The sequence below is a fragment of the Schistocerca gregaria genome, chromosome 7 (genome assembly GCF_023897955.1).
Source record: "Schistocerca gregaria isolate iqSchGreg1 chromosome 7, iqSchGreg1.2, whole genome shotgun sequence".
Classification (NCBI taxonomy): domain Eukaryota; kingdom Metazoa; phylum Arthropoda; class Insecta; order Orthoptera; family Acrididae; genus Schistocerca; species Schistocerca gregaria.
Genome location: NC_064926.1, coordinates 89,864,357 through 89,888,052, shown reverse-complemented (window position 1 = coordinate 89,888,052; position 23,696 = coordinate 89,864,357). Strand labels below are relative to the sequence as shown.

The window sequence follows — 23,696 nt, the reverse complement described above, 5'->3', positions numbered from 1 at the left end:
ATTTTAGTACTCATGCAGATAACCTCACCCCTTTCATTATTTACAATGGAATGTCACTTTCCGCACTATGCAGATACCATGTTTAAATCATTTTGAAATTGGTTTCGATCTTCTGTTGACCTTACTAGACGGTAATTGACATCTTCATCCGCAAACAGTCTAAGACGGCTGCTCAAATTGTGTCTGAAATCGTATACATACATGGTCGTCCGTGACGATGCAATAAACTTTGAGGGATAGTGGAGAACAGTAAATGTATCAATTTCAGTTAAATGACCCTGTTCCGGAAACGATCATGTCAAAAGTTAACACTATGATGTTGCTGACAGTGGAAATACATGCCTTCTGTAGAACAAGTGCCCATACACAGTAGCTCTTAAGGTATTCATTTTAGAGCCCATATTTAATGGACATGTTTTCTTGGTTTCGTCCACGCTACAACCTTTAAAAATATGGAAACTAAAAAGCTTGCAGTAGAAGAACTGTGTCCCACAGTATCAAAGATGAACAAGTTCTCGTACCTCTTAACGTATATATTTTAGATCCTATGTTAACTAGACTTTTCTTGTTTTGGTCCTCAGTATGAGTAAAACCTATGAAATTAGCGTACCCTGCCATCTTAGTAACAATTCCACTTGTTTAGGTATTGCACTGTCGAGGTATCGACGATTTTCACTTATACCTCCCGCGCGCACGTTTCCGTACCTGTGTCCCTAGTAGCAATGGGGGCACATTGAGTCGACTAGGGGGAAAATTGTGACCATACTTTTGTGAACCCAGAGAAAATAACCAAGAAGGGACGGCACGCAGAGGTGGCTAACTTAGTACTGCAGAGCTCCGAAACAACATCGAGAAAAAGACTGTAATAATAGGGCCAATTACCAATTAAAAAATTAAACTACAAATTCTGGATAGTATTTCACGGTGTGAATTCCAGATCATGAAATTCATTAAAATCACAACCACTAATTAATTTACAATATCTGTCTGGCAAAGTAAAGTCATAATTGAGCTGCATAAAATTTTCTTCTCTATATCTAGTACTCAAAAATTCACAGCAGTGTTGTTGTTGTTGTTGTTGTTGTTGTTGTGGTCTTCAGTCCTGAGACTGGTTTGATGCAGCTCTCCATGCTACTCTATCCTGTGCAAGCTTCTTCATCCGCCAGCACCTACTGCAGCCTACATCCTTCTGAATCTGGTTAGTGTATTCGTCTCTTGGTCTCCCTCTTCGATTTTTACCCTCCACGCTTCCCTCCAATGCTAAATTGGTGATCCCTTGATGCCTCAGAACATGTCCTACCAACCGATTCCTTCTTCTAGTCAAGCTGCACCACAAATTTCTATTCTCTCCATTTCTATTCAATACCGCCTCATTAGTTATGTGGTCTACCCATCTAATCTTCAGCATTCTTCTGTAGCACAACATTTCGAAAGCTTCTATTCTCTTCTTGTCCAAACTATTTATCGTCCATGTTTCACTTCCATACATGGCTACACTCCATACAAATACTTTCAGAAACAACTTCCTGACACTTAAATCTATACTCGATGTTAACAAATTTCTCTTCTTCAGAAACGCTTTCCTTGCCATTGCCAGTCTACATTTTATATCCTCTCTACTTCGACCATCATCAGTTATTTTGCTCCCCAAATAGCAAAACCCATTTACTTCTTTAAGCGACTCATTTCCTAATCTAATTCCCGCAGCAGCACCCGGTTTAATTCGACTACCTTCCATTATCCTCGGTTTGCTTTTGTTGATGTTCATCCTATATCCTCATTTCAAAAGACTGTCAAGCAAAACATTTACTTGCTTGCATCATTGAGCTTCTTCAGTAGTGCTTCCAATTAAATAGAAAAAAATATATATTAATAACCTTTGAGCCCATGAGGGATTCTCAGCTTCTCTCTCTCTCTCTCCCTCCCCACTGTTTCTCATCTCTTATCCCTCCGGTTTTTTTTTAATGTCCTCTCTAAGCAGTGGCGGATACGTATGGGTGGCGCTCAGGGCGCCCCCGCCCCCCCTCCCCCCTTCCTGGGGCACCCTCATCGCCACCCGCGCCGCCCCCGCCAGTCAGCCCGCACGCTATTCGTTCGTTTCTTTTGTCAGTCGGATCGACTGAATCGAGTAATCGAGTAATTGTACATGTCTATGTAGTACGCGCGTCCGCGTCATCATATTTTATGTTTCTGTCTGGCACATAGATAGCTAACACATACCTACGAGAAAAGTCGCGGCCATACTAGTGATCTCGATACGTTATTCTGTCTCTCATTTGTTCGAGAAAAGTCGCGAATACTCTACAGTTTTCTTATATAGAGAACCTTCGATGCGCAGCGTTATAAATATGATCTATTCGCCGCATAGTAAGCTAATTTACATTCAGAAGCAGAAATATTAAGACTGAAGAATGAATAAGTAACAAGTCCTAGCTGTAGCAAGTGCAAGTGTGAAGATTAGTCAGGAGTGAGAGTGATCAGTTGATTGTGAATTATCAATAATAGTAATTCATAGTAATTTCTCTGTAAACATATAGGTAACTATTCTTTTCATTACTTATCCCCAAAACGTGCTAACCATTGTATGCAAGTTTGTTGTTGATGAGATCTGTGATGGACTCCATTTAATATACAGCATTTTTAGAATACTTTTGTTAGTTTGATTAAATTGAAATATAATAAGTGAGTTGCTGCTGTTTGGTTGATTCATATATTGGTAAATTTTTTTGTGTTGATGTATGTTACCACTGCTAATAATTGTCTACTTATTTCACATTTTTGCTGAAATCTGTTATAATGAACAAAAGAAGGCCATTAAAAGTAACATAAGGTTAATAAAATTTAACGGATTCAAGTTATCCAAAGCTAGTACATAATCATTAATATGATTTTTTTAAAAATTTCTAAGATATGTACAGCTTGAATATTTATTGTTTGACCATATAAATTTAAACCACTTTGTAAATTGTTTTCATTTTTCTTGCATTTCACACAACTTTTCTCCAGTCAGAAAATATTCTGCTCAGGCATAAACAGTTTTTCCATAATGAAGATAATTCTTATTTTATTTCTCCTGAAATTTAATAAAGTTTCTTATAACACTTAATGTTGTCTTGATGATTAATTAATACAAAACCAACTTCAGTTTTTTCCAAATTCTTTCTGATAACGTTTTCTGATTTTTCTTTCTTCTGCTATATAATGGTGTGGTCTTAGTATAAATCTCCTCGGACTTCGTGTTACCATATTTAACAAAATTAGTGATTCCATTGTTTTTATTAAATAATTTTATTTGTATCCAATCAAAAATTTTCTATATTAACTGGGAGCAGTCAAGTCCAAGAGGTGCATAAGTTGTGAATTGCAGAAGGTAATTCATAATTTTCACTCATATAAATATACAAAGAATAAGCATTCACATTTATATAAACCATGTGTTAAGAAATATCAAAAAATGCGAATAATAATAAGGTGCTTTGTGCCTGTGGAAAACATGTCACATCTAATATTATAACAATCATTTAAAACGAATTTCAAATGATGAACTTTCTAAAATATTATTATGGATGAAAAATGGTGTGTGATAAGCCAACAAAAAAGATTTTAACTGTAAAGAAATTGAAGATTTTGGTTGTTCTTATTTAAATCCTACATCTAGACACAAGCTCTCAACTAGATGCAAGATCTCTCAATGAGAAGACAGGAAAAATAGAAAATATGTTTATAGAAAAGTGTTGTCCAACTAGGGAACATAAATATATAAAAATATCTCAAAAAGCCTTTACTGTCAGTTAAACACATACAATCAGCAACTGAAAATACTACTTGAATTTTCGTTTTTCACAAAATTATTAAAATGTTACCCTTTACATGGAGGCTTCATTGAGACATTTTACAGCTTCTCAATGTCGTGATGTTTGTGGGAGAACAACAAATTTCTGTTCCACTGCACCCATACGATAAAATTTATGTTCGTACATAGACTGTGTAAGGTGAAGAGCGGCTAAAATCCATGATAGATACTATGAGAACTACTATCAGACTAGATTGAAGAAGGCCTTATATCCTGGTGAGAAGGATACATAGTGACTAGGTTGGCACACCGTTAAACTGACATATCATAAACAGGTTTAGAGGAAATCCTTTAAGATTTCCTAAAATTGTTGGCATTTTAGAACAGAAATAAACAAATATCATACAAGTCGCCTTTGTGGAAACGGCAGGGCGAATGTTGTTTCTCTTCACATAGAAATCTAACCACAGAGCTCAAATGAAAAAGACTTCGTATTTAATGTTTTCCTTGTAGCAAAACAGATTTTCCATCCTGGTTCCAGGTCAGCGAGACGGAAAACTTGCGCAAGAATCTGGCTGTGGAACGAATGATCGTCGAGGGCTGCGACATCCTACTCGATGTGAACCAAGTCTTCGTCAGGCAAGGTTCGTGACTTCGCATCTGTTGAATATTGATGTCTCTCTATTTATCTTGTAAGTCTAGAAAGTACAAGAGTTTTTCATATGAACTATGGTGGCTAATTTGTTACCATTCCTGCTCTAACTCTCCAAATTACAAAAAAAACATTTTGTTCATATTTTAGGGATGTCTTGTACTCCTTGTCTTATTCTCTTTGGGTGTGAATACGGTAGGCCAACACCTTTAAATTTCCGGAATCTTGTACTCTGCAGGTGTTAACGAAGTATTAAACTTGGCCTATTTTCTTAAGCCTGCCGTGTTCATTATATGATTTACTCTTTTCCTTATTACTGCTAATTCATTTTTTTTTTTTTTTGTAACTGCTCGAATACGCCAGCTGAATCAAAAAGGTAGACTCAGTTTCAAATACGTATAGTTACTGAATCATGTGCTGAAATTCTATGAGCTACATCTCATTTGAAAATGAACATCCGGAAGTTTTCAAATGACGCAGCTACAGTGTCCATGAAGTTTCAGATTACCAACGCTAAGTCGATAAAGAGATTTCTGTACTAGTGCGAGATAACTTCACTCTGTAGGTAGTTGGCTATGCTGGAGCATTTTTTGCATACGTAAGTACAGTAAAACTGAATTCATCGTTGCGATACAGCTTACATGTTATTCCAATATTTGACCCTCAACAATGTAGAACATTGTTATGAAATTGTCTCTTTGTCCTAACTTACAGCCGCAGAACGTCTCACGAATCACGGAATGTATTGAGCGTAGCGCAAAGGAGTCAACTCACAAAGCAAGAAGAGAACTTACCGTATCGTAAACATCTAAGTAGTGTGTGTTCATACGTCATACAATAACGACCAGAACCATAACTGGCACTTCACGTAAACGAGAAGATGAAACGCAATACGGTATGCTTACAAAAAAGAGAGCAAATGATAATTTTTTCACTTACAATTTTTTAGTGACACAGCGAAGCTACACTTGAACGGAAAAGTTAATAAATATAATAGTATGTTACTCATGAAAATGGCGATTGACAGGCATCTCTGTCGATTGAATTACTTGAGAAAATACAGCAAACAGCAACTATTCATACAGCTTTACTTACGACAAAACGCGTTTCGGGTTTTCACGCATCTTGCATTGGCGCAACACATTGATGCCGCTGCTGTCGTCAATACAACGTTTTACGCCGACTGCGTTTCAAACGTCGTGCTGCCTTTGATTCTGTAAGTTAGAGCTCCTTTCATGCCTCTGTATGCACAGCACAGATACCACACACTGATTCTGCCCCACATTAGCCAAGTGACAAAAAGGTAGACTAAAAGGCAGCTGCAGGTTTGAAATGCTGCCGAGAAAAAGGTTGCGTGCGTGAAGTTATAAATATAAACGCATGTTGGTATAAATGAAGTTATATGAAAAGTGGTTGGTTGCTCCATTTCTTCAAGCATTAGATGTAATGATCACATTTCAATATTGCAAAATCTTAAAATAACTCTTGAAACACGACCCCCCCCCCCCCCAAATGAATAACTTTCACATCATGTCACCTAGGTGTCAGCAAGCAGCGGCGGGAAGGGGGGGGGGGGTGAGGATAGAATCTGAGTACATGCTTTCTTTCATTGCAGCACTTTACATTTTGTACCGGACAGGCCCAGAACCTGAGAACTTTGCCTTTCGTTTCCAATTGCTCTACCAACTGGACTGTTCAAGCACGACCCACTGCCCACTTGCAGAGCTTTACCTCATCTCCTGCCTTTCAGACATCACATAAGTTCTCCTGTATACCTAAGGCATTTGCACTTCTCCAATAAATGAGTCACGGCGCTACAAATTCCGCAGTCCTCTTGGCAGGCCGTAAACTGGAGAGGCGAGAAATGCCTTGCTTCGTGCCTAGCTTGTTAAGCCTATTCTACGAACCAATATGAGGGTGATTTTGGGTGGTATCCCAAATTCATATAATGATTCAAGTCTTCACTTTACCTAACAAAGCCGAAAAACTCAGAACGCATTTATGCCAGTGACCATCAACAAACAGAAACCATGAAACTAATGCAATAAACCCATTAACTTGATCAGACATGAAGTACTGTAAAAATCAGTGTGTTGTAGTCGGCATCAGTGTTGAAGAAGCTCGTTTTGAAATTCATTCCCTGAGTGTCCTCCTCAAGGAGTACTAATCTGGCATTTTTGTTGGTTATTTTTGTTGATATGCAACAGAATTTTCTCAATCGTTCTTAATTTTTTCTATTCCAGATTTTTAATTCTTTTTCATTGTAATATATTGAGAATCTTATTAATTTATGTGGATATTTTACAGCTTTGTTTGCGGACTCTTCGGATATAGGGAATTTAATCAAATGAGAATGTAGTTTCAGATCGCTGAAGCAAAAATCCATATTCATATAAATAACTTAAAAAGATGAAATTTTGCATACAGTACTGAAGTATGCTTACTGTTTACGTATCAAATTATTCTAACATGAAAATACTGAGAGATGTAGCTATTTTTTGAGGTACAATAAGTCTTATATTCTTCTTGGGACAGGACAGATTTCAAAACTTAGCTAAATCAAAACAGACATCGGCATCTAGCTCCCACATGGAAAAATTTCTACGGATGACATTTTTACAGTAACACTTTACAGGCGCTACATGTAGCAATACTGGACAGGATTGTTCCTAAAGTCAAGGACGATTTACAAAACTATTTTACAGCAGACTGGTACTCCACAACTTTGGCATTAAGATGTTAGACGTTTTCTCAATCTATCAAAAATAAAACTGTACGTGATTTCTTGATACGACGGTAAGTGTAATGTTAGAATGGCCTCTGCTAATAATATTGGCTGAAGTGCAAAGCCACAACACAGATGTGGTGAAATCAGTGACACGTAAGAATTAAGCTTACGATTGGATGTTTTGTGCGTGTAGCTGTAGAGGGGCACATTGCACCACTGTTACCCTTAATAGCTGCATTCAAGTAATGTAAGTTAAACCATACGTGTACGATTCTCTCTCTCTCTCTCTCCTAGCGCGTATCCTGTCGTGGAGTGTCCGCTGGTTTTCATGGTTTGTCAAATTTATTTTTATTTAACTTTGTAGCCGGATGACCTTTCTGTTGACACAGTCGTCTGGGAAGCCGTGTGCACCATTGTCTGTGAGTGGCTCGAAATTTGTTCCTTGTGTTGTATTTTTACTGTTCGTGTATCGCATTTTCTGATTAGGAGACTTTAACTGGAGATGTAAAAGCAGCAACGGATTTATTTCATATCTTACACAGTGTCGACCGTGGGTGGCTCTCAACTTCATTGTCACTTACAGGGAACCCCAGCTAATTGGAAGACAGCGGAAAGCGAGTAGGGAGGTCAGCAGTAGTGAAACAGGTTAATGATTAACAGTGAGATTCATTCCACCGAGCCGAGGGCTGCCTACGCTGACACTCCAATGCAAGGGGGGACATTGATAGAGATATCAATCAATGAAAACGGGAATCAACGCTTGGAATTACAAACGCTACCTCCACTACTATCGTACTGGACGGAGTTGAACTGAGTCACGGAATACAGATTTCGTTTGACGCATATTACAGGCAATTGCATTTCGTTTGATTTCTTGCCCTAACTTAGCATTGTATCGGTACTACGCTACAAATGACTACACGACAGTACAAATGTCGACGGTATGCACTGAGTACTTTGTTTGAAAAGAAACTTCTTTCATTCATCGCGGTAATTGCTGTTGCTAACAGTACACACACCTACTCTTCGCGTTGAAGCTTCCATTCAGCTTTACACGGTTCTGATTCTTTTTTTTTCCTGGCAGTGTTAATTGTATTTTAACAAACGCTGCTCCGCTCTACCGCAGTCGTGGAGGTCATTTTGAACGATGTCTTTGTATGGACTACTTAATGCGTTCGTTACGCACTGTACTGCACATAGAGAGGACAGAGTAAACACCGTATGATAAAGGTGTGTACATGTGTTGCCTGATGCTGTGGTTTGCTGCATTACGCTGTACTTCGTACTACACGTTTTAGTGATTGCCTATTGCGATTTGTGATGGTATTTTCACAGAAACAAATGTAATTGGGATAACAAACTGAATAACTCATAATTGCATTATTGCTCTAAAATGAACGGCCGGAGGTCGCCCCCTTACACCAAGATACTCAGAAAATTTTCCTGGACACCCACCGAAATGTTGTTGGTGTATTTAGGGCTTATCGTACATATTGCTGCAGCCAGAAATTCACAAGCGTGCAATCTCCGGCGGTTTCAGACTTGGCAACTTCATTCTTCCGTTGTGTAATTTCATACTTATAGTTACTGCCTTGCGGATCCCTTTCAAGTTTTTGTAGTTTCTCTCCAGTGAGCCACCGCTATTAGGCTCATAAAATGAAAATCCTCCGGAAATATTAATTTACCAGCATTAACGTCATGACAGGGGCCCTGGCATACGCATCTCACTACTGTTAATCGTGACTTGTAGCTCTGGGCGTCGTCAATCTCTGAAGAATACCAAATGACAAAACGTGTCGGTCGTTCGGTTCCAGACTGTAGCGCCTAGAACCGCACGGCCACTCTGGCCGGCCGCAGCAGTTAATAAAAAAAAACTGCACACTGCACTCGATTGCAGAAAACAAAATTAGAATAAGAAAGTTCCTGGTAGATTAAAACTGTGTGCCGGGCCGAGACTCGAACTCGGGAACTTTGCTTTTCGCGGGCAAGTGCTCTACCAACTGAGCCACCCAAGCACGACTTTCAGTTCAGTTCATTCTGTAAAGGAAAAGACTAATTGCTAACCACAAAATAAAATATATTCTGTAAGTAACTATACTGCACTCGTACAGCTAAAATTTCTAACAGTTTCTTTAATCATGAACCAACTAATTTCAGTAGCCCTAGCCTGGCGCATATACGTATCGCGTCAATCCAAAACGGATGAAAAGCACAGTCGCGACCTTCACTGATGTAAAAGTTTTTACCGTCTGGGAGTTGCAACGACACTAGCGCTCCCAACGGCAAGAATTCCAACCGTAAGATTGATGTTGCTTTTCCATTTAATTAACAAAATAGTTACGTTTTGTGTTCCAAGCATTATTAAATTATCGAGAGACGAGTACGACCGTGTAAAAAAAGCCGAATCTCATTTAATTAGCGATGTAAGATACAAATTATTCATGAAAACATACTTTCGACTAGGTACTCCGCTGAAAGCAAGATAATGTAAACATATGAGAAGCACACACTCGTATTTCTGTTGTCTGTTCGTAGCAATTTACTTTGACACTTCATAATTTTTATGTGTTCTAATGTTTCGCATAGCCTTACACTTCACTCGACTTTCTAATAAGCGAGTATTTTTGTAAATGTAATAACTTTTGCTTCGAAAGCGAATGTGTTGAAGATTCCGTCCGCTTTTGACTCAGATGTGGAAACTATTTTGGAATTGATTTCTTCTATGTTGGGAAACAGTTGTAACGTTTTTGGCTTTATTATCATGTCTGTACGGCTTTCTCTTCGGCTACAGTTCTGGTGTTTTATTTGGTACATCTAATACAGCAGGTATAACATTCCACACAAGTTTCCTACGTTTCACATTCACTGATTCGACTGGAAGTGTAAATTGGCGTTGGTGGGTAGGTTTACGACGGCTTCCTACAGGACATCAAGTCTCCAGCTGGGTACTAGCCATTTTTTGTTTCTTAAAAGAAAACCGAAATTCTCCAATAAATACGTTACTACAGAATCATAAATAAACTCTCTTGTGATGTACCACTTTATACATCCCTGGCTCCTAAGCAAACTGCAGAAAAAAGCGGTGTAATATTTTTTACTTACAGCCGATTTTTATGGCTCCCTATTGTAAACAGTAAGTTAAAAATTAGTGTAAACAATACTAATCGCAGTCGCCCGATATCGTATTCCGAAGTGCAGCTTACTGATCTCGTGAATGGCTGTTGTCGTAGTGTGCAACAGAGATGAACAGCGGTGCTGTGACTGTACCTGTTCTACTCTATACAGGGCTAAAATTGATTCAGGCGCGACTGCAGGTTTTCATGTCTGCAGAGGCAAAAAATTTTCCCCATTCATGTGATTCAGGAAGTTTGAGGTCATTGTTATTTACACATCATTTTCTCCATTTTAGTGCCTAGTCAATGTTATCAATTAAAATTATTGGATATAAGGTCCTCCTTTTATGCAAAACACCGTTTTTTCGTGTGATTCAAACATATTTAAGCACCTCTGTGCCATCATCACTAGGATTTCTATAAAAAAACACTGATGATGGTACAGAATTAGTGAAACATTTTTGGGTCACATAAAAAGGGTCCTTTGCATAACAAAAAAAAGCAAAATGGCTCTGAGCACTATGGGACTCAACATCTTAGGTCATAAGTCCCCTAGAACTTAGAACTACTTAAACCTAACTAACCTAAGGACATCACACACGCCCATGCTCGAGGCAGGATTCGAACCTGCGACCGTAGCAGCCCCGCGGTTCCGGACTGCAGCGCCAGAACCGCACGGCCACAGCGGCCGGCTCCTTTGCATAACAGGCGGACCTTATATCCAATAATATTAACAATATAACTGAAGTTTGGGCCATCGGCATTTGATAATAAGAAAAGTTTCCCAGCGCTAATGCCGAAGAATGGAAATACTGACTAAAAAAGTTTTTGCTAATGCCAAAGAAGGGAGAGAGTGGTAAAAAAAAGGTTTAGTCAATACCTCTCTTCCTCGGCATTAGCGCTGGAAACATTTTCTTTCTATGCAATGACCTATCAAAAGCAGCCGAAGATTTTTACCCAATAAACCCACTCCTCCAGCACAAGCACAGAAAAACTCCCCCTTATAAGAGAAGGCGACACTGGTTTCTGACTGTCACGCTACAGTGGACGGCACAGGATCCTAAAGAAGATCCCAGCAGAGACGTCGAAACGTCGATTGTTTGAAGAAATATGACACTACATAACAAACCAGACGATATTAACTTCAACGACAACGGTCATGAAAGCGTGCACACTTACATAATATAACTGAAGTAAAATCTGCTTTTACTTTCCCAGATTTTAGGTTTACTCGCCATTTTCGCTAGTCCCGTTGTAAGCCCTATTGTTTCAATGAATTATTTTCCTGGAATTTATAGGGTCGTATGGACGTTTTCTTATTACACATTATACTGGTCGTAGAACTAACATTTTTTGCGAAGACTTCCTTCGGTTTACATCATTAGCAAGAATGCACGCGATTCTGTTCCTTGCCTGCTGTGTCCACTGTTTTGTCTGCCAAAATCGAAATTATTCACTATTATTGATGGGATTAATCAAACAATTTCTTAGTACTTCTGAGCACTCATCAGCTAAAATCATCTGGGATTCTATGAGAAATATGTGTGTTATTTTTACGGGCACTTTCAAAATGTTTCCGTAGTGTTTCGCCACCTGTGCGTACTCTAAACTGTAATAAATCATCAAAACAAGTATTTGAATTTGTTTGTCTTCTAAGGCACGTAAGTCAAGTAATGCACATAACAGTACGATAGAAATAGCTGATTTCAGCGTGGCGGGATTAGTTTGTAAAGGTACTAATTTCGCTAGATCCTCATAGGTCGGAGAGAAAGTAAGACTTCCTGTTTACTACACACTAGATTTTTGTTTGAAATATCACAGGAAAATGAAAAGTCGCGTATGGACAAATGGGCTTCCAAAGTGACTAACGTGAGGTTTAATTTTGAGAAAGAATGTTTCACTTCATAATCAGGGTAATCAAGGAAAACTTAATCAGTGATCAGAGGAAAAATTGAAATGTATCATTAACAGCTCCTGCTAGCTATGTAATGAAGCGTCAAACAATTCATCTCTTCAAGGCGTAGCAGTTCTGTGCATAAAATATTATATTGGTCTAGAAATTGTGAAATACTTTATTTTGTGATGAAAAATAAAATAAATATAAAACTATGACTTAAATTGAAATTTCTCTACTTTCTGTTGATCTATATATTGTTAACAGTAACAGAATACCTACCGATGTTTAAACACATTATGTTCTATGGTTTGTGAACAGAGTTGAAAAATAAAATTTAAAAATGAGGTCAAATGTTTTGTGAAACGATTTGTCTGAAAGTAAATAATAAAATAAATAACAGAAATATTTGATGCAACCCATTTGCTGTACATAATTTCGAGCAACATTCTAAAGATATGTCAAATGTTTCTCTAATACTCGTACATGTAAACAGGGTGTCTGTATGTATGTGGTTGTGCAGCCTCTCCTCTTAAACCACTGGATCGATGTCAACCAAATTTGGTACACATATTGCTTGCTATCTGAGAATCATGTCTGCTCCTTTAGGAGCAGAGAGCGTTAAAAAAGGGTTTTTAAACCTCTGACACACATTCTGCGCTGTCCAGCAGCCAGCATATACATTTGTGGACAGGCACAGCTAAGCAGAGAGAGGGGAGAGTTGCAGGAGACGTATAGTCAGAGAGGAGGGGAGATGAACAAAGAAAGGGACGATGTGGAGGAGGAGGGAGGACGAGGAGGAGGACGAGGACGAGGAGAAGGAGATGGACAGAAAAGGTCATGGATGTAGACAGACACAAGAAAAATGGAGAGAAAAGGGTGAGAAGGGGATGGTCACATACGGGAGGATGAAGTGCATGGGGAGAGAGGGGTTTCAAGGATATGGACAAACAGAGAGGGGCAGTAGGATGTGAACATATAGTGGCGAGGAGTAGATGGATGGAGAGGGTGGAGTGGACTTGGCCAGAGATACTGGAAAGGAAGAGATTGGTAAATAGAATGAGGAGGAGGTGATGATCAAGAGAGGGCTGAGGAGGTGGTGGTCAGAGAGAGGGAGAGGGAGAGGAGGAGGAAGAGGTGGGCAGGTGCAGGAGGGGTGGGAGGCATTGGACAGCGACGGGAGGTAGAGGAGGGGTGTGGAGAGAGTGGTCAGGAGGAGAGGCTGAAGTATGCCAGAGTTCATGTGGATACTGTCCTGTGTTATCTCTTTGGCTAGAACACCTTACTCTGTCACTCTACGTAACTAGTGTTGTTATTCAGCAGATTACAAGAATGACACTCGTCACGCTTTTTTTTTTACATACATACCAAAGTTAACATAATTTTTATATGTGTTGCGCAATAGCATCCGACCACTTTCACACTGTCTAGTATGTAGTAAAAAGTCAATCGTTCCGAGATTAGTATAGCTTACATGACTTTAACTATTATTCCTAAAATCGGTCAGGCACTAGTTATTGTCAATGACTCGGAGTCAATAACGCCATGTAACACCTTCAGTTTATGTGGAAACACGAGGTACCAGTATTACCACTTTTAAGCCAAAGCCTACATAAAGTATTTTATGCATTAATAAATTATCTTTTATAAGATCGAGACACTTTTTCTTGTGAACGTTGGTGTATAAATTGGCCATCTCCAAAGGCGTGACTTTAGTGTTATCTGGTATTGTCACCCGACATGCTCGAAAGTTCGTAACTGTTTTATACATTACGAAATCTGAAAAGAAAAAACCAAAAGACTCTAGAGTAATAGGGTAACAGGGATGTCAGCGCATTATTAGGGCAAGTTTCCTACATCAAGGGCAAGCATACATTCCAGGGCATCCCTATTCTTCTCTTTTGATTGACAGGTCCTGAACCTATTGTTCTGCTAAACCTTTTGGGGTTTATTTATGGCCCCCTGAGAATCCTCCCGCCCCCCCCCCGTCCTTCCCCCTCCCCCTCGTCCACGCCAACCCTTCCACAAAACCTCCAACCACCCCCTCTCCTCTCCAATAGAAGTACACTCTCAGGCCTAAGTTATTCAAATACCCCCTCCCACTCAATTTTATTGACAAATTAGTTACACTAATCATAAAATCATTAAATAACTTGTCCTATCCCACACCCCATCCTTTCTCTTCTAATCCTCCACCTGTAAATTGCTTGGAAAAAGACTCAGTTCACTGGCTGCTTGGCAGGGAATCGATTGCACTGTATGGAACATTGTTCAGGTAGACAAACGAATGTGTGGAATATCGTTTACTTAAACAATTTATAGGATAAAAAACAGTGAATAGAATTTAGTATTTATCTAAAGAAATTGGGGGGGGGGGGGGGGGAAATCGATTGCAGTGTATGGAATATTGATTAAATAATTTCTGGTAGTCAAGACAATATGTTGAATATTGTTTATTCAAACAATTTATGAGATACGAGGCAGTGTCTGGAATATAGTTTAGGTGGATTACAGTTTAGGAATAGTGGCGGAAATTGACTGCAGTACATGGAATACTGTATTTTTAAACATTTTGAGAGTGACAAGGTTGTATGAAAAATTTAAACAATTGTGTCTCTGTTTCACTCCAATTACACAAGGACTACCGTCACCACAACTCACCAAAAGTAATTAGACTGTTAAAAACTTCCAGTCATGAAGCACGCCTCATCTGCCATCTGCTGAGCAGGCTGCTTCCAGTATCCCCACATATGCAGGTTCCACAACTGCTGTCAGCTACTGAAGTGCCAGCTGAAAGTCGCACTAATCACTGGAGGAAAAACTTCAGGTAGCAGCAACCCTTTGATATTTGATACCCGAGAAATTCCTGTGGAAATACATGCTTGCTCTCTCTCTCTCTCTCTCTCTCTCTCTCTCTCTCTCTCTCTCTCTCTCTCTCTCATGTCCTGTCATCTGCCACTGCCAGGCCTGCACTGCCATGGGTCATGGTGGGATCAATCTGCAAACAAAGCAGCATTTACCTAGTAACCCCCTCTGTGGATGTCTTGGAAATATTCCCACATGCAATCAGATTGATTGACTAATTACTAATTAAATCGATATCCTTCATGTGGGACAGTCTTTCCTTGCTTCCTCTGGGTGGATGCTAGGATTGGAATATTTGGATTAGATCCTGCAACCACCTGGTTTCCAAACACTACTAGATCCCCCCCCCCCCCCCTTGCCTCCTATCGCTGGATACTGGCACAGTAAGGTCATTTGGTCGGAAGTCCACTATGGTTGGTGAAACTGAAAATTTCAAATTTCAGCTTAGTTGCATGTTATGTCCTTAAACAAACTGCACATTGGTTTGTCCTTAAACAGTCTGTGGAGGGGTTAGAGTGGTGTGTGTGGTCGCAACACCAGTGTCGAAAAGAGTAAATTGATCAATTGGGAATTTGGTGGTACGTTGGGTTTTTATAGCACTATGTAACCCCTAAGATACGGAAGTACTAAGGAATGACGAGATACGTTTGAAGTTCTCTAACGCTATAGATACAGCAATAAGGAATAGCGCAGTAGGCAGTACAGTTGAAGAGGAATGGACATCTCTAAAAAGGGTCATCACAGAAGTTGGGAAGGAAAACACAGGTAAAAAGAAGGTAGCTGCGAACAAACCATGGGTAACAGAAGAAATACTTCAGTTGATTGATGAAAGGAGGAAGTACAAACATGTTCCGGGAAAATCAGGAATACACAAATACAAGTCGCTGAGGAATGAAATAAATAGGAAGTGCAGGGAAGCTAAGACGAAATGGCTGCAGCAAAAATGTGAAGACATCGAAAAAGATATGATTGTCGGAAGGACAGACTCAGCATACAGGAAATTCAAAACAACCTTTGGTGACATTAAAAGCAACGGTGGTAACATTAAGAGTGCAACGGGAATTCCATTGTTAAATGCAGAGGAGAGAGCAGATAGGTGGAAGGAATACACTGAAAGCCTCTATGAGGGTGAAGATTTGTCTGATGTGATAGAAGAAGAAACAGGAGACGATTTAGAAGAGATAGGGGATCCAGTATTAGAATCGGAATTTAAAAGAGCTTTGGAGGACTTACGGACAAATAAGGCAGAAGGGATAGATAACATTCCATCAGAATTTCTAAAATCATTAGGGGAAGTGGCAACAAAACGACTATTTACGTTGGTGTGTAGAATAAATGAGTCTGGCGACATACCATCTGACTTTCGGAAAAGCATCATCCACACAATTCCGAAGACGGCAAGAGCTGACAAGTGCGAAAATTATCGCACAATCAGCTTAACAGCTCATGCAGCGAAGCTGCTTACAAGAATAATATACAGAAGAATGGAAAAGAAAATTGAGAATGCGCTAGGTGACGATCAGTTTGGCTTTAGGAAAAGTAAAGGCACGAGAGAGGCAATTCTGACGTTACGGCTAATAATAGAAGCAAGGCTCAAGAAAAATCAAGACACGTTCATAGGGTTTGTCGACCTGGAAAAAGCGTTCGACAATATAAATTGGTGCAAGCTGTTCGAGATTCTGAAAAAAGTAGGGGTAAGCTATAGGGAGAGACGAGTCATATACAATATGTACAACAACCAAGAGATAATAATAAGTGTGGACGATCAAGAACGAAGTGCTTGTATTAAGAAGGGTGTAAGACAAGGCCGTAGCCTTTCGCCCCTACTCTTCAGTCTGTACATCGAGGAAGCAATGATGGAAATAAAAGAAAGGTTCAGGAGTGGAATTAAAATACAAGGTGAAAGGATATCAATGATACGATTCGCTGATGACATTGCTATCCTGAGTCAAAGTGAAGAAGAATTAAATGATCTGCTGAACGGAATGAACAGTCTAATGAGTACACAGTATGGTTTGAGAGTAAATCGGAGAAAGACGAAGGTAATGAGAAGTAGCAGAAATGAGAACAGCGAGAAACTTAACATCAGGATTGATGGTCACGAAGTCAATGAAGTTAAGGAATTCTGCTACCTAGGCAGTAAAATAACCAATGATGGACGGAGCAAGGAGACTCGCTATTGCAAAAAAGGCATTTCTGGCCAAGAGAAGTCTACTAATATCAAATACCGGCCTTAATTTGAGGAAGAAATTTCTGATGATGTACGTCTGGAGTACAGCATTGTATGGTAGTGAAACATGGACTGTGGGAAAACCGGAACAGAAGAGAATCGAAGCATTTGAAATGTGGTGCTATAGACAAATGTTGAAAATTAGGTGGACTGATAAGGTAAGGAATGAGGAGGTTCTACGCAGAATCGGTGAGGAAAGGAATATGTGGAAAACACTGATAAGGAGAAGGGACAGGATGATAGGACATCTGCTAAGACATGAGGGAATGACTTCCATGGTACTAGAGGGAGCTGTAGAGGGCAAAAACTGTAAAGGAAGACAGAGATTGGAATACGTCAAGCAAATAATTGAGGACGTAGGTTGCAAGTGCTTCTCTGAGATGAAGAGGTTAGCACAGGAAAGGAATTCGTGGCGGGCCGCATCAAACCAGTCAGTAGACTGATGACCCAAAAAAAAAAAAAAATGTAACCCCTAAGTTGGTTTTCTCTCAACTACATCAGGACGAAGAATGAGCAGGAGCAGGAGGAGGAAGAGGAGGAGGCGGAGGAGGAACAGGAGGAGGAGAGGGGGGGGGGGGGGTCGGCCACACAATAGGACAGTAACAACAACAAATGCCACTGCAAGACAGAACCCACTGCAATGTATTGGAAAGCAGGACCCCAGTAGTTGTCATGGCTAGATGTCTGAGATCGCTGAAAACACCGACACACACATACAGCTCACACACCTCCCAAATATCCACGTGCATTGCATCCGCGCCCTCGTAAACTGCCGGTGCCAATGCTCAGAGTCCGGAGAAAGCTGCTGCGGTCATGGACATGCGTGTATGCCAGACGTCACCACCACAGCCATGGAGGGCATCTGGGTATAACTGGAGTGGTAGGAATTTGTATGTTGCCAATATGTCCTATGCCAACACTTGGCAGTGATTGATACTGAACTGCTCAGTTTTCCATGGGGATAACATGCAACACACATGATCACAGAGGCAGCCTAATGCAAACATAGTATTAGGTCATTAGGACTGGCCCCTGCAGCTGCTGGCAAGAACCGACTAGCTGGCTGGCCAGAACTTTTCTTTATACCCTCCACTCGTGAGAGCCTTAAACTGGAAATGCCCATTCATTTGGCCACAGGCTACTTCCGTCATGCGTCCTGCATCCCAAATGGTATCGTCCTAGGAAACCAGCCACATATTTATCACTATAACTACACTGAAATATTATGATTGCAGCCAAAATCTGATAATTGATAATGAGCGAAGTATCGAAAAATACCTCCTCCTGATGGTGGTAGCTATGAAAATACCAATATCTATATAGTTCTTACGACTGGACATAATTTTCCATGCGAAATCTTTCATCCCCATTACGACTATCGGTGCACTGAAATCGCAGTCTCACACATCAAATTCATACTTCCCTTATGATCAGACATAGCCATTTTCTTTGCACATGCCGGAACAATGACTTTAGCCCCCAACACAAACCTCACAAACCTGCCAATCACAGCGAATCTATCACACATCCCCTACTAAGTTTAATACTTCGCCAATAACTGAATGCTCGAGGCACCAAACAATACTGAGCAAAATCTGTGATGGATGGACATATCTCATTTGTTTTCTTTGCGAGTGGCACCAGTGTTAAAAACATGATTGCAACGACCATGTTCCTGTCACTCTGCATAAAAATATAGTCTTTGTTCTACAGGCACACACAAGTATCACTAACAATATCCATGTTAGCAACTATACATGCTTTATAAAGCGAGGCATGGGATTGCTTCCGAATGAAGTGGTCTTTCACATAAATATCGCAACACTGAATATAGATGATGATCGCGTGGTGTGTATTCACAGACCAAAAGTGGGGGTGCATGCTGCCAGCCATGTAAGCTTGTAATAAAATCACCCTTAACACCGAATTTAGAGAGTGATTCAGCTAAGGGACGTGGTATTGAGCCAATATTTGAAAGTCTCTCACGCCGCTGCTAGATATTTCCCACGCTAACAGACGCTATTTGTAACACATTCTATCTCGATACCATGTAGACAGTGTAACAAAGGTTCTGCAATATATCCATGGGATTATAGGTGAAGGGCGATGATGGTTGATTGTGATGGTTGTGCTATGTGAGGAATCACTTAAAAATTCAATGCTAGGTTGAAGTCGTATAAAATGTACAAAATCCTATGAACACTACACTGACTTTTCAGATCTGTAATGTTATGCTTTGTGGTAAAAATGCTGTATGCGATTTGGAATCAAGTCTATTCATTCAACTACATACTTGTGTTAGATCCTATGGAGACGTCTTTTAATGATTAAGCTACTGGAAAATCATATTCGTGGCATCCTCACATCTCACAACAAGTCACTTTATCGAACCCATCTGCAAAGAAAGTTATACAGCAAAACTCCAGTGTTGTTTGAGACAGCCCATCTACATGTTGTAACTCTCCTTCAGTCTCTGCCCCGCCCTCCCTACAGCTTTGTCCATGTGATTGGTCCAGTTTAAGTTGGAACTGAGCGGAAGTTGGAGAGCACAAATTCAAGGACCTTCTGCATCCTGTGGGGAAACAGGCCGAGCTTAGTTAATGTGACAGGACTGTACTTTAACCAATCGGCAGAACATGGTTTCGCATTTCGCTGTTGATACTGTTCAGTGAATACACACCTGCATTTTCGATTTGAAAGGTAGATTACTTCGAAAGCAGTAAATTAGTAGCCTTACAACTCTACAAAGTTGATAGTGTGTTCATTTTACTACTGGAACAGGCTCCTCGTATATGTATTGTGTCGGCTGTAACGTTTTTAAGCTTTATATTACTTTGTTAAGAATACTTCAGGGGTGATTTCTTTTTCTGATTGTTCACAGATCTGAGAATGATTGTTGTTCAAAATCGAAACTAGCCAGCATGTTTCAACTGCCTCATGTAAATTGCGGTCTAGGCAGTAAATGATGATTTATTTAAATATATTACGTTAAGATCGCTGTTCCTTTCCTGATAATGCGAGGTTTCACGCAGGTGAAATGATTAAGACACTGAAAAAGCTCAATTCATTTTCCTGTATCACATGTTGCATGGTAGCAGATGCTGTTCTGGTTCATAGTACAATATGGGGCGCAGGGGCCCAAGTGTGGCTTACTTGTCCACATGTTATACGAACAGAGGGTGGCCAATAATTCAGTTGGCGAATATGCAGTTGGTGCAACAATAGTAAACAAATAAAAATAAAAATTTATTATCAACACAAAGTACTCTTATAGTTCACTGAATCTACAAAAGATGTTCTAACCGGTTTCCATGCTTTTCTAAATAAATACTGCATCTTTTCAACAGTTATTTACAAATTTTGTTGCCAACCTACCGGGACCATAGGTTTTCGAATTCTGATTCGACTCGTTCCTTGAAGTGCTCATCATCACGAATCTTGACGCAATAAACCTCTTTTTGTATACTCCACCCTGAAGAATGCATGCATGTAATATCTAGGGATCGTAGAGACCATTCAATAGTACGTTGTCTGTCAATCCATTCCTCATTTCTCTCATAGTAATTCCATAAAGGGGGGCGCACCAACTTTAGGAAATATCAGCTTTTCCTTAACCAGCTGCAGATATTCGAAAAGTGTATTATTGTCCAGTTCTAACAACACTACTGGAAGCGTATCTAGGCAACTGACTGCACCGTTACAAAAAGAAAGCGCGATTGGCCCACCGCTGAACATCACTGGCCATGCACTGATGCCAGCAGAGTTTAACTCCATCTCCATCAACGTATGGGGACTCGTAGAATCCCAATGGTCGCAGCTGTGTTTGTTCACTCTGCCATTCACCTTAAAACTGGATTCGTCGTTCCAAATAATGATTTTGCGGAATTTGGGGTCTAGTGAAGCAGGGGATACAACCCGTCGGCTTTGACCAATGACGTCTGAATTGCCCTGAGAGCATTTTTTACACAGATGAAAGAGTTGACAAGACTCTTCAGAAACAAAGGAATACGAGAGACGAAAAATATAGTTGACATGTATTAAGGCAAGTAGTATTTTCACGTTAAGGATATCGCGTTTTTGTAGTATTATTAATGTGGAATGTGAAGGGGAAAATGGATGGAAATATTGGTAGGATAGAATACCTCAAGTCGCATATATATGAGTTTATCTCGAACCTCATTCGAACTGTATTGGTTAACTGCAGTACGGGATACAAGTTTAGCGTACGTCGATTTCTTCGTTTTCGTTAGTATTAATATCTCGTTGTTCAGCTGAACTATATAGGTCAACTGAAGCACGGGACACAAATTTCACATGTGTTTCTTTCACTTCCGCTACCACGTAGAGAGTAGTACTACCGATGGCAGAAGGAGCTACGTCCATAATATTTGTATCCCATACTTCCGTTGACCTATGCTGCTAACGAAAATTGCTAACGGAAACGTAGAAATGGAAGTACTTTACATTTGTAACATGTACCTCAGTTGAATTACGTGAAGAGGCAATAAGACGACACATATACAATTTGTATCCCGCACTTCACTATGGGCCATAATTTTTTTTTCCGTCTTCGATGCTAATAGTATCGACTGAAAGTTATAGTTTTGCTCAAAGCAGTGGCAATAATTTCCGTTCTATAGTTGAACTGTATAGCGATACACAACATTTTTATCCAGCTCTCCAGTTGGCATATTTTGGTAAATCTCATCAATGTTACATATGTCGCTCTTTTCGAAATGTAAGTGTCAGTGTAAAGGTCAACTGAACGACGAGATACAAATTTTAGTTGTATCGGGCGTTTCGCCTTTAATATCGCTAGTACAGATGCGAAAAAATCGTACTGATACTAGTGCTGGGGAACGGAAGAAGAACGACAGCTGTGAAATCTCTATTACGTACTGGAGTACACGAAAACATACTTAATGGTGTAATACAACAATGAAATTCGTCAAAATAGTCAAATGCAGTAAAAGAAAAAAAATGGATAACTGAACTTACCACACGGGAACATTTTACAAGAAACGAAGCTCGCCTAGAAAGACATCAACAAAAATCTCATACCCACATACACAACAAATAAAACATTACGAAAACACACACACACACACACACACACACACACACACACACACATTCACCCCCACCCCCCATCCTAATGTGAAATTAGCTAACATACTTCGTACGGTACATTTGCCCAACCCGTTTAACAAAACTTTTAAACGGGTAATATGGTTGCGGATTACTACACCTCCATCAATATTCGTCTAACTGACGGCGTTTCCGCTTCCCTACAAGAAATTTCACGGCTGACCAATAACCCTCTATGCTATTTGTGCAAGCCCTTGTGGATAATGATCTGAACACAATATTGTGATTAACTACGAGACGCTGATAACCACTTTCCCCTAAATCCCTACATGAAGAAAAACCTTCTGAAATTACAGTGGAACCCTCTGCAACGTGATCTTCAATTGAGCTGGCCAAAACTTCCTTTCTTCAATTGGGTACTACTTTAAATACTACATCGTTACACTATTGACCTGAAACTACAGCCTCCACAAACCCATAATCCCACCGGAGGCTCCCCCTGTTCTACTTCCTTTTGTCAAAATGCGACTCGTCAATTTTGACTATAAGACCCGCCCCCAACGTCCCCCCATATTTCATGTATTCCCCACAAACTTCCCTACAAAAAGAGTACCAATCCACAACTGTACGCTTACTCACACGACATTCATGTACACACATCCACACAGAATATCTCAAGCTCCAGCATTACGTGATTTTCATAATGTCTCTCAAGGCGAGCTTAGATTTTTCGAACAACGTCCCTCGTCTAACCGACCGCCACAACCAATCTTTGCTGCAGCGCCATACGAACAAGTCATGAGTACGGCGACGAGAAACATTTGTGAGGCTCGTATGTTCTCCGCACTCAAGACATCGAACATCGACATCGACATCGGCAACGGGATCACACATTTGTCAAAAAGAAATCGTGGCCAACATGTCTACGCCCATAGCCTCTCTCAAATCATCCAGGTTCATGGGAACAGATAAATCCATACCTACAAATGAGAATGAGATACTAAAAATTCTCGTATAATAAAAAACTAATAGTCCAAATTACCTCAATATCAATAAGAATGAAATTAAGTACCGAATGAATTGAAAACAACCAATAATTTAAATAAATGCACATGAAGAACATTTTGAGCAATATGTAGCGATCTCTTTTAAAACCACATTCAGTTATTTTAATGTACAATGATAGCGCTTATCCGGAACACAGAACTGTTTTATTATCCACGGCTGAAAGTGTAGACATTATTATCTATGAGTAATGTATGACGTCATTGGTCAAAGCCGACGGCTTGTATCCCCTGCTTCACCAGACCCGGAATTTACGATCGGCTTCTTG

The 23,696-nt window shown here is 39.9% G+C and overlaps 1 protein-coding gene across 1 annotated transcript in view; it reads left to right on the top strand.

The window, feature by feature from the left end:
• The window catches only part of LOC126281292 (ras-specific guanine nucleotide-releasing factor 2-like), a 1,771,818-nt gene that overhangs the window by 1,081,726 nt on the left and 666,396 nt on the right, over positions 1 to 23,696 (top strand). The window contains exon 9 of the mRNA XM_049980119.1: positions 4,335 to 4,437. Within this exon, the coding sequence (XP_049836076.1) occupies positions 4,335 to 4,437 (103 nt within the window). The remainder of the gene's footprint in view (positions 1 to 4,334; positions 4,438 to 23,696) is intronic.